Raw genomic sequence first — 15,718 nt, forward strand, 5'->3', positions numbered from 1 at the left:
CCGTACCGCCATACCGCACATTGGCCGGGTGTCAGAAAGGGTCTGTGCGGGAAACAACAGTCTTAGTTATTCCGCAATTGGCATCATGATCGAAGTCCTCTAGAGAATCGGAGACACAGCTCTGGAATAAAGAGGCCGACCATGGAGGGACTCTTCACTTTGCTCGCATTGAGCATTGTGATGGCAATTACGTGAGTTTGCTTCCTTCCATTGCCCCACTATGAGTCCTTGCGAACTAACAGGCCCATCTCTCATAGATCCTTTGTTGTGGGCTCGTTACCACTTGCATTCACGCTTTCTTCCTCCCAGCTGCGACTTATATCATCCCTTGGCATGGGAGTTTTGGTCGGGACATCCTTGATTGTGATTATCCCGGAGGGGGTTGAAACTTTATACAGCGCAAACTTACCCAATGACCGGAAAGCACTTAGCAGTCGTTCGACGGGGGCCATTACTTGGCAACACCAGAATATTCCGACAGTTGCTACTGCTATGATCCACACCTCTGAAGAAATCAACTCCATTAAAGTCCCTGTATCCTCTTCCTCGGATACATCTACTTTGTTGCCCGTTTCCGACTCCACACCATATGTCACACGCCGTGAGCAGAAAGGAAAAGAGGAGGCATCAGACGAAGATAAGAAAGCAAACGATGATGAAGGAAGTTCGCCACATGCCTGGATTGGAATCGCACTTATTAGCGGCTTTATCCTCATGTACCTTATCGACAAGCTTCCGGAATTCGCAGCTCCGGCCAAACAGCAACGGACGCCGTATCATATTTCTCTCGATAACCTAGGCTCCGGATTACGTCGCAATTCATCTCCCTCGCGAGAAGGTGGACTTCTGGATGCTGGAAATAGCCCAAGGAGCAGCCACAGCTTCGCCACAACCACCGGGCTTGTTATCCATGCGGCTGCTGACGGAATCGCTCTGGGAGCGTCGAGTTCCGATACTGGCCTAAGCTTTATTATATTCCTCGCAATTATGGTCCATAAGGCTCCAGCATCTTTTGGTCTTACGTCAGTCTTGCTGAAGCAGGGTCTCTCCAGCCGCGCTGCGAGGGCGCATTTACTAGTCTTTAGCCTGGCGGCGCCTTTGGGCGCGTTGGCGACTTTCTTATTTGTGCAAGTCATGGGCTCAGGTTCCAGCAGTGATTTGACTGCTACCCAGTGGAGAACTGGTGTCCTTTTGTTGTTTTCGGCTGGCACATTTTTGTGAGCCTCTCAGAACCCAGATATTACTTACGAATTTACGATGGCTAATGATCTTTTCGCAGGTACGTCGCCATGCACACAATGCAGGAGAACAATCCAAGTGCTGTCTCACGTGAGACACAAGGAAACGGATATGGCGACTCGAGAGACATTCCGTCCAAGTCCAACAAATCCATGAGGGATCTGATTGCTTCTGTTGTCGGCATGATTTTGCCGCTGTTTCTGCAGCTCGGCCATGCCCACTGACATCTTTTTCACGGTCATCTACTATCCTTACTGCTAGACTGGACCTTTCCACAGATTATAGCGATAACACATTCAGCTTCATACCCACGGTTAAATGTTTGTTTGCATTTGCATGGAGACTTAGCGTTCAGATTGGGAACATAGACTTGGAAGTCTTCTGGTGACGGGGCATGCCCGTCTATCTACTGCTTGATGGCTCTCGTATATGCCGCGATTCATGTATTCTCTTTTTATATGTATGGGAAGGCTATTTTACTCTTGCTGCTCCAAAGTTCTGCGCCGCTTGGTACCGTATAACTGCGGCCTAGGCCACGCGACCGGATGCCTTTTTAGAAGTTTCTGCCTATTGTATTATTGATTTGCTTGTGACCATCTCGGTCATCATTGCATGCTCTGACCGGGATCAGATTGACGTAGACCTGGAGTGAAAGCAGTTATATAAAGCTGGCAGGGGAGCCAAGCGTGCAGACAATCCTAATTACCCCAGCTTCGCTCAGACCGGTAATTGACTGGTGATGCAACAATTTGTCAAGTCTGACATACCCCGGAATCTGCACAGTTCCATGGTCGGATGCTGCATGCCGTTCGCTTACCCAAGGACTTGGGACAAGTAGGATCTGGGATACAACTAATTTTGGATCCGAAAAGGTTAAGTTATTGTTTCGTTGTGTGCTGGCAAGTTGTTGGATGTACTAGGAGTGGGATTGAGTGGGCACAAGAGAACTCTGGCAACTGGCCATATTTGTACTCAAACAAAGAGGACTTGTTGAATGCAAATTTGCTAGCTGTTCAAGCTTTTTCCCGTCGTCTTTTCTTTTTCTTCTTCTTTACCTCATCATACATTGTCTCTTTCCTCTTTTCGCCTTGTCCGACCGACACCGTCCTCAGTCGATCCCTGCCATGCAGGACTGGGTAGTACCTACTGCTTAGTGTCCTCTAAAACTACCCAGAAGGTGCCCTTCCAGAGATTCTTTACAGCTATAAGATTACATTCTCCCAATCTCTACGGGTGAAACGATAGCTGAGAATAAGGATCCAAACGAAAAGAAAGAATCCCAGTGGGGCCAAATATAAAAACAAAAAGGAAGAAGAGAAAAACACACCGACACAGACACAAAATCCGTTTGAACGTTGAAGATACTACTCCCGTTGACACATACCTACCTATCATCATTCCCACGAGGTCGTCTTTTTTTTCCCTCCCCCGTACATTCATCAAGTACATGTACGGAAAGTGGATCAACAAGGCACTAATCAAATGCGTCGACTGCTTGGCGGGTCTACTTTCCAATGACCGCACCTGACGAACCCCATCAACGAGTCACGACATTGCATGATTATTCGAGATTAAATTACTTAGGTACTCGTCAGTCTTATTCTTTCTCCGCTTGCTTGCCTGGTGAGGACCCGACTGCTGGCATCTGGATGGCCTGGAGAGACCTTGAAGGTCGTGAGTACTAATTTTCACAACCACTTCTCATCTCCAGTTGATCCGTTTGATTTTCCCTCTTTCTTACGTCTTCTCTTCCCTTGGTCTATTCTTCTTGCCCCCTATTTCCGGGCTATCGCCAGTCAGTTTCCCAATCCGACCGTCGGAGATCGTCCGCTTATTATATCGCTATTTTCCTGCTCCTTCACCTAACCGGCGTAACATCATATTTCTTCCTATATTATTATTTCTCTCTCTTTATATTCCCCCTTCCTCGTTCCCGTACATTCTCTATATCTCCTAAGACACTCGTTTCTCCTTCCTCAATCTATGAACGACACAGAGTCCCGAAGCATTTGTGTGAGGAGAGATCGATATTCGTGAAGGTTGGGTAGTGTTTGGTGGATGATATAACCGCCCTACAGCGCGCCACTTCCTCACCCCTCGGACGTTCTTCTTCGACTCGGTTGGCCAACGGGATGAGTCCGCGGAGTGTCCCTGAACAGCTGGCGACAGCCCATACCCGAACGTGTTCGGCCACGGATTCGGTCGCTTCGCTTTCGAGTACTCATTCGAGGTCGTTATCTTCGAACAAAACTATCACTTCGATCCCTCCAAATCTCCTTCCTTCAGCACCCGCATCGCCGCCTACCCCGGCTCCTAGTCCCACCCCTCATCAGAGACCTCCGACATGGCAGTCGGCCGATGAAGACGATGATGCTTTCCTTCTGAATGCCAGGATCCATTTCAGTTCCCTGTCCAACTTCAAAAGGCAGAAATTCTTGGAGGGTATTCTTAGTCTATGTGATAGCCAACATCTCAGCTTTGTCTCTAGTTACGTCAGTCCTAGGTTGAGGAAGGACCCGTTTCTGGTCTTTCCGACTGAATTATGCTTGCGGGTATGTAATATGGACTTCCGGCCGTGCGGCTACTGGCATATGCCAACTCGCGAACTCCGCTGACTTTTGGCGTCCTCTCCTCCGTCGCTTCGCCTAGGTACTCTCTTTCATCGATGACCCAAAGACATTAGCAAGAGCATCCCAGGTATCGAGGCGTTGGCGGGAACTATTGAATGATGACATCACATGGAAAAACCTCTGCGAGAAGCATGCGTATGCGTCTCGTAAGTCTTCGGAGGATGATCGGGATTTCGTCGACCCTTTCCACACTCAACACCTGCATACTATCTCCGGCACGAACTCCCTGGCTGGATCGAGGAGTTCGCTCACTTCCAGCCATCAGTCCCGGGATGGCCACCCCGGTCTGACTCGCTCTCTGTCAGGGGACTGGCTTGCGTCAGCAAGCTTGTCTTCACGAAAGCGGAGAGTCCGGCCTTTGTCATACAGGACCCATTTCAAACAGAAATATATGGTGGAATCCGCCTGGAATAAAGGCGGGCGATGCACCCAACGGCATATCACACCCGATCAGGGAGTCGTTACGAGCCTGCACCTCACCCCAAAGTATATTGTGGTTGCTTTAGACAACGCTAAGATTCATATCTATGACACCAATGGAGATAATCAGAAGACGTTGCAAGGTCATGTGATGGGTGTATGGGCTATGGTCCCCTGGGATGACATACTGGTGAGCGGTGGCTGTGACCGCGAGGTCCGTGTCTGGAACATGGCTACTGGGTAAGCCGAGTCCTTCACACCGACATTCAAGGGCAGAGATATTGACTTTGCATGTGAAACAGAGCCGGTATCTACCTTTTGCGTGGTCACACGTCAACTGTGCGCTGTTTAAAAATGTCTGACAGGAATACGGCTATCTCGGGGTCTAGAGATACCACGCTGCGGATATGGGACCTAGCTTCAGGAACTTGTAGGAATGTCCTGGTTGGACACCAAGCTAGTGTCCGGTGTCTAGCGATTCATGGGGATTTAGTTGTTTCCGGAAGCTATGATACTACTGCACGCATTTGGAGCATCTCTGAAGGGCGATGCCTCCGCACTCTTTCGGGCCATTTTAGTCAAATTTATGCAATCGCCTTCGATGGCAGGCGAATCGCCACCGGTAGTTTGGACACCAGTGTGCGGATTTGGGACCCGCACAGTGGCCAGTGCCATGCTATCCTCCAAGGCCATACATCTTTAGTGGGGCAGCTGCAAATGCGGGGTGACACACTCGTCACTGGCGGCTCGGACGGGTCTGTCCGTGTTTGGTCTCTGACCAAAATGACTCCAATCCACAGGCTAGCGGCACATGACAATAGCGTGACAAGCCTTCAGTTTGACAGCTCGCGGATTGTCAGTGGTGGTAGTGACGGCCGTGTTAAGGTGTGGAGTCTACAAACTGGACAATTACTCAGGGAATTGTCCTCACCCGCAGAGGCTGTTTGGAGGGTGGCTTTCGAAGAAGAGAAGGCTGTGATCATGGCGAGTAGATCGGGTCGGACAGTCATGGAGGTAAGAGTTCCAGAATGTTGACCCGTGATCAATTGATTGACCATACATTTGCAGGTTTGGACTTTCTCGCCTCCCCCCGAAGAAGATACAGATGAAATCGTACCACAGAGCTCATCAAGTACTCCTGGGATGCTTCCTGTCCAAGACGATAGTCGGCAAAGAGCATACCATTCAGATACTCCCACGATACCCCTGGGCAACGATGATGACCAAATAATGCCGGACGCCCCTTCCTAGCACACTCTTCTCCCATGATTCGATGTTCGCATATGACGATCATGTAATCTTTCCCCGCCTTATTATGACTGAGCGTAATAATCACAGTATTCACTTTGTTTCCGACGACCCCTAGGATCTGAAGCGTACAATCATCAGTTTTGACCAGCCATCACGGACCAGGATTTGCATTATGGGTGTTGGTTTTTCGTTTGCTTTCCAAACCGTACCGTTGTCCGTCCCCACGAACCACAACGCAGATGGAGTTCCAGGTGGGAAATTGTCTGCCTTTGTGCAACCAAATACCTTATACCTGCCGGCGTACCAGCGTGATTTGTTCTATTAAGACTTCTTTTTATTCTTTATAATATGTTAGATGATATCCGCCTCAGGAGGTGATGTATTCGGGATCTTAAGTGATCTGTGGCCATTCTAACTACATAAAAGCGAAGAGAATATATGGGGTCAAATCCCAGTGACATATACAGACTGTATCTTCATGAGTGAGGAAATTGGTCATACTGTACATTCGATTGCCATTGGAACTTAGTACACTTCCCTGTACTGTAGTACTCGGTACGGTATTGTAATTCAATACCTTCGTGATGACTAAACCCCCATGTAGCATTGGTTTCTCCGCATCCCCGCTAGAGGCATGGAGGCAATCACTATAGTGGGTTTTAATCTGTTCGTTGTCTTTCGAAGTACATCACAACAGAGTTTGCCAAGGTAGACACCTGACCGACCAGATACTCGTATCTTAGGTTAAGCTGTACTCATTATGCTCAATGGCCTGGCAGGTATAAGGTTCTTGACAAAGGCTTTCCGACTTTGAACAAGATCCAACTATTTCCTTCTCTTGTCTTCTTTCGATTTATGCGCCTTTGGAAAATATTGGATCACATGCTACTACATTCTACTATACTTAAATCACGCAGCGGAACGGAATCTACTCAAGCCACAGTAAGCCAATATGGTATATGGGGGAAAGCCGAGCACGGGATGCTACTTGTGCCGCAAACGGAAGATCAAGGTAGGATTGTAATAGGAACCTTGTTGTCTTAGCCTCATTTTCACCTTCCTTACCCGGCTGGACTCCATGGAATCCAAGGGTTCATTCATCTTGATTCGGACCACGAAGCTAAGCGCAACTTAAAGTGTGATGAAGCGCTACCGGGCTGTCGAAACTGCTCCGTATACGGGCGACCATGTCCAGGATACCGACCAGATACAATTTTTCGGAATGAGAACCAAAAAGTGGAACGGCTGATGAGGAAAAGAAGTGTCACACCCACTACTGCTAGCCAGCACAGCAGTCGGAGTACCTCCGTTAGTCATAGCAGTCCGGAACTGCCGTTAATACTTTCCCAAGTCGCCGACTCCACATGGGAGGAACGAGCAGTCTGCCACTTCTTTGATCAGTTCACATCTGTTAGTGATGAGTGTTTGAACCATCTGGGGTTCTTGCCTTCCCTATATGCTACGTGTAGGGACAGTGGGCAGGACGATTCGGTGTCGTCCTGCCTAAAGCTGGCAACCGAAGCAACTGCTCTAATTACACTAAGCAACCATATGAAGGCCCCTCCCCTTCTTCTCAAGGCAAGAGGGTACTATGGATTGGCGCTCCATGGGCTTCGACGCTTGCTGGGCACACGGTCTCAGGCAGTCAGAGACGAAACTTTTGCGACGATGGTCATTCTCTCTATCTTTGAAGACATCGCTGGAGAACGAAACGGGCTCCACAGCTCACACACGAAAGGATTCGGGCTCCTGATGGGGATGCGAGGTGAAAGCCAACTAAGCCATGCACAAGGTCGCGATTTGTTCATTTGTGCTTATGCGCATACTGTTAGTTCCAATTTACCTGATTATGTGCGGAAAACTGACGAGCGGCGTAGCTTATTGAGAGCATAGTCCTACGAACTCGGCCCCGACATGCTAGTACAGAACTGATTGTCGGGCAACTTGACGGATCTGAGCCGGTGCCTAGATTAATGCTAACGGCATCCAAGATCGGCCAGCTCTTTGCCGAAAGTTCTTCCCACCAGGGGTCAATAGACATAGATACCATTTCACAACTCACCACATGGATAGAGACCGGCAATATCTTAGCTCTAGAGATGGCCAGCTGGAGTCAGCATTTACCGGACCACTGGCTTCCTCTCGTCGTCTATACAGCTACGGGTGGACCGCTCATGACTTATCAGAATGCATCCATTGCAGCAATTTGGACATATTACCGCGCGGCCCGTATTAGCCTCCAAAGACATCTACTTGATCTACGCCAGACCCTTGCCTCGCTCGTCGGTGACAACCAGGCCTGCGACGTCCACCGTGATGCCGCGCTGGAGGAGATTCAGGAGATGACCACCGATACCTGTCGGAGTATTCCCTTTTCATTAGGGGATATCGATGCACTTGGGCAAACAATCCCAACCTCTGCTGAGGGACGACCACCCATTCGCGCTCTTTACGGATATCTGATGCTGTGGCCGCTATGGTATGTTCTGACGTTCGGCATGGGCACAGCGGCACAGATGGAGCAAATTCGAAGCGCCTTAGGCAGGGTCGGTTCTGTGCTGGGCATCAAGCTGGCGCTAATGCTGGCGCAACAGGGAAGCATGTCCCAACATGCGACTGCATTGACCCCAAACCCCTACCGTTTTGTACCATCGACGAGCTAACTCCTCTCTGTACATGAAGCCTGGTGGGTGGGCACCTGTCAATATGGTTTACGACTGCACTGTATAATGCTTATGAATTCCTGTACTATTGGCGTGGGTGAGGGCTTTGACTCTTCTCTTGTATATTTGAATTATATTTATATATCCTGGTTATAGCCGATATCTATAATAGACGGTGTTATGGTCAAGCTCCGGTTGTTGACGGATATAATGACGTCATTGATGTTGGCTCCACTTCCGGGCAGTGTGAGAATGTCCATCTGTGACATAAACGAACAGGGAACTAATTCGTCGTTGACTACTCCTGCTGCATAAATCTGGGCCAAATACCAAGCCTCTTTGCACATCGGCACTCCACATCCGAGGTAGTAGTGTGCACTACTACAAGTCCAGCATGCCGGCCTAGCCGTTCACGGGCCCTTGAACTACCAAAGTCAATGTCCTTTGGCAACCAGTTACTGGTCCAGACCCAGAGATAAGCTGTGATTGCTGACGACATTGTCCTGGTTAAGGTTCTATATAGCCTAACCGAGTACCCCTCGGCCGACCCTGCTTTATGTCTACACATTCTTGGGGAATTTGGGACGATTCCTCCCTTCACCATAGTCAATTAATTCTTTTATCAGCTTAGAATACTTCTTTCAGCTTCATTACACTACATCTAGCGTTTTTGAGCCTTGCCTTGTTGCTCCATTCAAGTAATCGCACTTCTCAGTCACACCAGTTGCCGTAACCTCTGAACACTACACCATACAACCGCCACTATGGCTATGCAGGAACGCAAACTCCCCATGGGGAAGATCGAGCCTAATACAGGCAAATATTTCGTTAATTGTGCCCTAGGAGGCATTATTGGTAGGCTTCTTCGAAATGACGGCGATATACTTGAGAAAACTCAATGCTAACGTATCCCTTCTTGGCCGTGGTGTACAGCCTGTGGTAAGTTTTCAATACTAAAAACCTATTTGCTCTCCGCGGGCTCCATTTAACCTTGGAATTATCTCGTAGGACCTACCCATACATCAGTCACACCACTCGATCTGGTCAAGTGTCGCCGTCAGGTTGATCCCAAGATCTACACATCAAATATCTCAGCATGGCGCTCTATCTTCGCCAAGGAAGGACTGCGCGGAGTATTCTTTGGCTGGTCCCCCACATTCATCGGGTACTCCTTCCAAGGCGCAGGTAAATATGGATTCTACGAGTACTTCAAGTATCTATACGGCGACCAAATGTTCCCCAACATGAACCGCACGGTGGTCTATCTAGGTGCCAGTGCATCGGCCGAATTCCTCGCAGACATGGCCCTCTGCCCCTTTGAGGCGATCAAGGTGCGCATGCAGACGACTCTGCCACCCTATGCGCAAACAATGCGCGAAGGCTGGAGCAAGATCGTTGCTCAAGAAGGATTCGGCGGTTTGTATAAGGGGCTGTACCCACTCTGGGCGCGACAGATCCCTTACACTATGACCAAGTTCGCTACCTTTGAGGAGACGGTCAATGCGATCTATAAGACTTTGGGCAAACCCAAGGAAAGCTGCAGCGGGCTGCAGCAGACTGGAATCAGTTTCCTGGGCGGTTACATTGCTGGCATTTTTTGTGCGATTGTCAGTCATCCGGCTGATGTTATGGTTAGCAAGCTCAATGCTGATCGTCAGGGTGAGTTGAGTCTGATGAATCTTGATGGGGCTGTCATTATGATTTGGTGCTGACAGTATCTTAGCTGGTGAGTCAGCCATGAAAGCCGTTTCGCGCATTTATGGAAATATCGGATTTTCGGGCCTATGGAACGGTCTTCCCGTCCGCATCGTCATGTTGGGTACACTGACTGGATTCCAATGGTTGATGTAAGTTGTCCATCATCTTCTCTAGTAGGAAAAAACAGTGATTGACGGATTATATATAGTTATGACTCGTTCAAGGTGTTCCTTGGTCTTCCGACCACTGGTGGGCATTAGACTCTTACATACCGACCAATCTAGATATCATCGCTATGTGCTTAGTAGATAGTCCAGAATGATGAATGTTCATGATCCACGAATTCGGTAGTTCGCCGTAGGGCAATAGTAATTGTCTAGACACAAGGCACCGTTGACCGCCTCCGATCACGATCCGGCAGAATGGCAGCCGCGATTCCAAACCATCGCCGGCCCAGCAATCAGACATCCAGCGATTGCGGCAGAATTCTGTCATTTGAACTTGGCGCTACTCATTGCGAGACTAGTTATAACTCGGAAATTGTTTGTGGCTTCAGTAAACTCAAAGATCCTTGCCGTCTCGTGCCTCGCCGAAGAACCTTACTGGTTCCGTGGAAAGGGATCCCCGAGTACTTTCGCATCCTCGAGACATACTCAGCACATCTCACTCTTCGGTCCTTTGTCCCTGAACACCCCGTTGACTGGAAGTCCGAGACCAAGTCTTACTCAGCGCAACCCCCATCAATCCGCAGCGAGGCCTCACTTCATCCATCTAACCCCCCATATCACCTCTTACCTCAAATCTCGCCCTTTACCCTAGACCCTCGACAACACCAACTCAATCCAAACCACAACGAACACCACCATATAACACTTAACACAATGGAGCCCTCTACAAACCAGTCAACATCAATCGAGTCCTCGAACCCCCCGAGCGTCGAACTCGCCTACAAACGCAAATGCGTCGCCTTAAAGAAGCGCTTAAATGAGATCGAAAATGAGAACGATCTGATGCGTGTCCGCAACCGCCGCGGCTGGCAATACATCCACAAGATGCGTCTCGAGTCATGCATTCTGCTCGAGCGCCTAGCCAAGGTCACCGGCATGGCAGAGGAGGCCCAGGCAGGTGTCAACCCGGAGCTACGGGCCCGCGCCGCGGCTATGTTGTCCAATGCGGCGGTTCTGGATCCTGGTGAGAAGGAGGGTGGTGGTGGTGCGTATTATGCAGATGACACGGAGGGGAGCTCGGATGAACAGCCGCCTACTGTTAGTTTTTTCCCCCCTTTCTTTCTTCCCTTTCCCCTGAATGGGCGGATTGGACTAATGTTATCACAGCCCCAAGAACGACCCCTGCGTGTGAAACGGTCCCGGAAATCAAATGTCGGTGACGGTGCAGATGATGATGCTGCCCCTTCTGCTAACAATGCGCCTGAGTCTTCGTCCGCTGCTGGATCAGCCTCGCTTCCGCGGTTAGCGCCAGCGCCGTCGCAGGAGGACATGACTTCTTCGTTCCGCATCCAGGCTGGCAACGGCTCAGCACAAGATAAAGAGAACAATACCGGCTCTGGAAGTGACCGTGGTGGTAGCCAGAACCCGGAGTCCGGGTCAAGAGAACCTGGTCAAGGAGAGGTTTCTGTGGAGCCGACGACGCCTATGGATATGGATACTAAGGAGTCGAAGGAGGACAGTTAGTTGGGGTCAGTGGATGATGATCTGGGGCTTTGTATCTTTATCTTCTTATACTCTTAGTCTTTTGTGTCTTTTTCTTTTTCTTTCTTCTATATCTAAAGGGGGGTTCTCGGGGTTCTTGTTTGTTCATCTTTACTAAAATTAAGATTAGGGAGTTTGCTTTTTTCATATCCCATTTTTGTCTTTGGTGATGGATGAGGTGCGAAATGTACATTCTGTTCGTGGAATGGGGATGATGGTGTCGATTACGTGGTAGATGACAGCTACGGTTACGAAGGTGTATCTTTTTGTTACAGGAACAGCGTGTGTTATTGTAGAGGCGCTGAAAAGCTATTCACCTGCCTGTGTAGCTGATGTCATATTGTATTGTACATGGGATGGTTATGCGTAGCTATCATAGAAATGCGATCTTGCCCGTTCGCCCTGACGCCAGTACCAGTACAATGCAATAGGGAGGGAAAATTAATGAAATCGAAATGTAGATAGAGGTCTGTGAGCAAGATGAGGCGGAAGATGTCCGGTGACTAGGGCTTTAGTCAACGCCAGCGTATAAGTCGACCACGATATTGATGGCTGCGACGAGGATCTCTGCAGCGATGAGGACGATGACTGTGCATTTATATTAGTAAATGTAGTTGGAAGGATCGCAGGGTAGTGGAAGGTGATAACATACCAATCCATTCTAGATACTCACCGTGTCGGTGAGTCAGTTGGTCTTTGAGAACGGCCAGGAGATCTGCAATTACGTCTAGTCGTTCATTCAGGAGGCTGACTCGTTGGTCCATTTCGAGGTAGCTCCGCACGGCTTGGTAGACAGGCTCTAACTGTGGTTCTGCCCACATTAGTTCTGGGCTGTCTAGAACCGAACCCTGGAGATGGATATTGATTCGTAGAATGAATAATTCTCCGACTTGCATGTTGATTTGTCGCCGCGTGAGATTGACACTTCCTGTCTGTGCGATCTGGGCAGGCAATGGTGCAGTATTCGAGATCGTTTCTGAGACGAGATCCTCGAAAAGAGAGGTCTTCACTGATTGAGCAAGAGCATGTGAGATGGCCAGTTTGATCATGTGGTTTCGGGGTTCGCGCAGAGAGATGAAGTCGTTGTATATCCGCGCCTGGTACTCACGCGCATAGTAGAAATTAAAGTTTTCGACCTGTGTATCTTCGGGACTCAAGATGGACGTTGCGAATTTAGAGACATCGGACAGGAACCGGGATTCTTGTGCGGGCGACATGCCCCATATAACGACCGTGCCATAATCAAAGAGGAATACCTCCGGGGTGTGGATTGTGGTGTCGAAGTCTGGAGTTTCAGATTGGGTTTCCGCTATAGCATTCTCTGATTGGTGAGCTTGAGAGTCTCGAAGGTCGATGAGGTCCTCTCTCCGGGATTTAGTATTATCTTCGATTTCGACCACGCTGTCGGAGAATCTGCGCTCGGTGGATGGCCTCTGGAACGTTTCCCTCATACCCACATTATTCATGCCAACATTGTTTTCTGAAGTACTTCTTTGCTTTTCTTCGTATTGGTAGTCGAAAGGCGAGTAGACACACTCATCGTAGAGTTTCGGATTTGCTCCACGGGTTTTGGACCTTGATTTGAGAAACCTGACCGCTCCATCTAGTCGATATGAATTGGCCGTACAGTATGCAGTCACACGGGGTAGTCGTTCTCTGTCCGACTTGCCCAGTCTTGCAGCATGGCTTCGAGCAGTGGGTTCCTTAATCCGTGCGATTTGCGAGTAGACGTCTGATGGGAATTCGCCTTCAGCAGCCTCCTCGGTGATCGGATCAGGGAGAAGTTTCAATTTCTGAGCTTTCTTTGTCGTTCTTTGTGGGCCGACTTTGGGTGCCGCAGGCATTGAGGGGGCTGCACTATAGGGCGCTCCATGGCTATTCCGGCGACGAAGCTTGCTGTTCAATGCGGACAGGCCAGTCGGTCGTTGCGGGGTTTCCTGGGAACTCGGAAATGAGGAAGGACCGGAATATAGGGTCTTCACCGGAGCGTTTGTAGAGGTGGTATCGTGATATGTGCTGACTGTAGTGAGAGGGTTGAAGGTGACTGTCCGCCGGTTTGCTCGCGGTGACGTATTAGATGTTGCGGGTTGTTGTTGGTGCTGGGGGAGCAGGGGAGTTGTTTCTGCGGTAGAAGCCATGTTGGACGTAGTGGGTGAAGATAATTATTAGAAGCCTGCCACTGATGGGCAGGTGGACGTTTAATAATGATAGAAATCACTCCGGAAGATCTTTCCGTCGAAATGGAGGTGAAGAATGGATTGACCAAGCTCCAAGCTTTCGCACGTGCGCGCACCAGAGGCTAACCTGCTATAGAACAAACTGCATCCACTTCGACTTTTGCCAACGGTCTAGGCTACTTAGATGTTGGGCACAGATATCTTTGTATACACTTCCTTTGATTTTCCTTTCTTTCCTTTTCTTTTTTTTTGTGTTGGTTTCCCTTCCAAGTGAAACATAAGCAAGCTGGACTGAGTATAAGACATTTACTAAAAAGAAAACATAAATAGTAGGAAAACAAAGAATAGATAGAATCTGCAAGCGCCTTGTACCCAATACTTAGACGCCTAGACAACGACACTTAATAACTATCTACCGTGGAACATTACATTCTATACATGGAATTCGAAATTTTTTGAAGTCAAGTACAGCTGCATGAATCGTAGTCTGCTTGCTGTGCATCCTTCAACCTGTAACCTGCTCTGGGGGCAAGGCCTGCCTGGACCCTGCACACTGCGGAGGATATAAGACCAACCCCCCGACACCGGTGTGTTGTGATATATGAGAGAAATGAAAGGCAATGATTGCCATTACTGAGATGGTTCTCGAGAGGGGTCCTATGGACGACCGGTTCAATTCGCTCTTGATTTTGGTTGGAAAAAATGCTAGCCACCGTTGGGACGCTCAATGTAAAGATAAGACCTTTTACTTGCGTACAAATCCAGAGGAACCGCCGGCTGTCCTTCTCAGACCATTGACATGTCCAGTACTGCGACTCCGATCGAGCCAAGTCTGTTTGCTAATCCGGCCGGATTTCGAGGCCTTGGGGGGTAGAGCCGATTTGGCTTTCTTCTGTGGAATGTCACCCAATACTCGAATCGTCACATCGCCCATTTTCACATCCTTGGGGCGCTTCTCGGACTTTTCGAGGAATCTCAACTTGGTCGGCTTCTTGTGGGCTATGTTTATTCCTTCTGCGGGTGGAGTAGGCGGTCGTGTAACAGGAGCTGCATTCAAAATATCGTCTGGAAGAAGTGCTGGGAGAGCCGATCGCCGTGCATCTTGTGTATTAGAGCCCTGGAGTGTCACCGTGCTTTCGGATAGCAGATCATCAACGGGCTTATCTTTCTTTTTCGAAACTTTCGCTTGTGATTTACGCAGCTCATCCAATTGCCTTCTCTTCTCGCGCTTCAACTCTTCTTCCCTGTAGGACATTAGTAAGATCAGCTATATCAGGGAAATAGCAAGGCCAATTACTGACAATTGTTTGGCCTGTTCCATTTTCTTAGCCTGCGCTTTAACCTTGGATAACTGCGCCGAGTTATCAACCGCTTCCGGAGCTTCATCATCATCACTACTGTCATCGCCGCTGTCCTCCTTTGCCTGTTGCGTCTCTGCTGTTTCCTCTATCTGCGTATCTAACGGTACTTCAGGTTCTTCGCTGTCGAATCTGAAGTGCTTCTTCGGAGCAGGTGCCGATTTCTCTTCCTCTTGCTTGGAATCCGTTTCCTGGGTATCTTCTGAAGGCTCTTCTGGAGTCCCGCTCTCGCCTTCTGCGGCTTCAAGACTGGCTCGCTTTCTCCGTTTATTGCGCTGAGTTTCCATCTTCCCGGAGCCGGCTGGCCCGGATTTGCGCTTCCCATTCACCTCCTGCTGTCCATTGATCTCAGGTTCCTCTTCGGGAACAATATCGGAAATCTTCCGCCGCCGTGTTGTGACCATCTTTGATGTGCTAGCGATTGCGTTGTCGGACGAGGTAGTGGTAAAGTTCTTCGATTGTGCCTTGTCGGTATCCTGTCGAGTAAATAGACCCTTTGCCGCAGTGACAATGTGGGAAAACATAGAGGATCCAGAATGATCCGAATCAAAAAATTAGCTATCAAGCATATAT

At 49.1% G+C, this 15,718-nt stretch overlaps 7 protein-coding genes across 7 annotated transcripts; 5 read left to right on the forward strand and 2 right to left on the reverse strand.

Annotated features, from left to right (window-relative positions):
• Positions 1 to 25: 25 nt before the first annotated feature.
• F9C07_7368 (putative ZIP metal ion transporter) lies at positions 26 to 1,463 on the forward strand (the record flags this gene model as incomplete). Its single annotated transcript, XM_041291264.2, has 3 exons — positions 26 to 191; positions 258 to 1,217; positions 1,280 to 1,463. The coding sequence occupies exons 1-3, from the start codon at positions 142 to 144 to the stop codon at positions 1,461 to 1,463; spliced, it is 1,194 nt and encodes a 397-aa protein (XP_041145086.1). The 5' UTR covers positions 26 to 141.
• A 1,908-nt stretch (positions 1,464 to 3,371) lies between these two features.
• F9C07_7369 (F-box and WD repeat-containing protein) lies at positions 3,372 to 7,433 on the forward strand (the record flags this gene model as incomplete). Its single annotated transcript, XM_071511614.1, has 5 exons — positions 3,372 to 3,791; positions 3,889 to 4,153; positions 4,193 to 4,529; positions 4,592 to 5,240; positions 6,678 to 7,433. 5 exons carry the CDS (start codon positions 3,372 to 3,374, stop codon positions 7,431 to 7,433), a joined length of 2,427 nt encoding a protein of 808 aa, XP_071365208.1.
• Positions 7,434 to 7,639: 206 nt separating this feature from the next.
• F9C07_7370 (putative C6 transcription factor) lies at positions 7,640 to 8,203 on the forward strand (the record flags this gene model as incomplete). The annotated part of the gene is made up of 1 exon (XM_071511615.1): positions 7,640 to 8,203. The coding sequence occupies one exon, from the start codon at positions 7,640 to 7,642 to the stop codon at positions 8,201 to 8,203; it is 564 nt and encodes a 187-aa protein (XP_071365209.1).
• Positions 8,204 to 8,720: 517 nt separating this feature from the next.
• F9C07_2282446 (putative mitochondrial phosphate transporter Pic2) lies at positions 8,721 to 10,245 on the forward strand. Its single transcript, XM_071510558.1, has 5 exons — positions 8,721 to 9,058; positions 9,137 to 9,142; positions 9,212 to 9,862; positions 9,927 to 10,050; positions 10,110 to 10,245. Exons 1-5 carry the CDS (start codon positions 8,968 to 8,970, stop codon positions 10,159 to 10,161), a joined length of 924 nt encoding a protein of 307 aa, XP_071365210.1. The 5' UTR covers positions 8,721 to 8,967; the 3' UTR covers positions 10,162 to 10,245.
• Positions 10,246 to 10,323: 78 nt separating this feature from the next.
• On the forward strand, positions 10,324 to 11,592 carry F9C07_7372 (uncharacterized protein; the record flags this gene model as incomplete). The annotated part of the gene is made up of 2 exons (XM_071511616.1): positions 10,324 to 11,166; positions 11,236 to 11,592. 2 exons carry the CDS (start codon positions 10,324 to 10,326, stop codon positions 11,590 to 11,592), a joined length of 1,200 nt encoding a protein of 399 aa, XP_071365211.1.
• A 529-nt stretch (positions 11,593 to 12,121) lies between these two features.
• On the reverse strand, positions 12,122 to 13,748 carry F9C07_7373 (uncharacterized protein; the record flags this gene model as incomplete). The annotated part of the gene is made up of 2 exons (XM_041291277.1): positions 12,122 to 12,198; positions 12,263 to 13,748. The coding sequence occupies 2 exons, from the start codon at positions 13,746 to 13,748 to the stop codon at positions 12,122 to 12,124; spliced, it is 1,563 nt and encodes a 520-aa protein (XP_041145090.1).
• A 784-nt stretch (positions 13,749 to 14,532) lies between these two features.
• On the reverse strand, positions 14,533 to 15,669 carry F9C07_7374 (putative immediate-early protein; the record flags this gene model as incomplete). The annotated part of the gene is made up of 2 exons (XM_041291278.1): positions 14,533 to 15,031; positions 15,089 to 15,669. 2 exons carry the CDS (start codon positions 15,667 to 15,669, stop codon positions 14,533 to 14,535), a joined length of 1,080 nt encoding a protein of 359 aa, XP_041145091.1.
• Between the last annotated feature and the right edge of the window lie 49 nt (positions 15,670 to 15,718).

The sequence above is a fragment of the Aspergillus flavus genome, chromosome 3 (genome assembly GCF_009017415.1).
Source record: "Aspergillus flavus chromosome 3, complete sequence".
NCBI classification, from domain to species: Eukaryota; Fungi; Ascomycota; class Eurotiomycetes; order Eurotiales; family Aspergillaceae; genus Aspergillus; species Aspergillus flavus.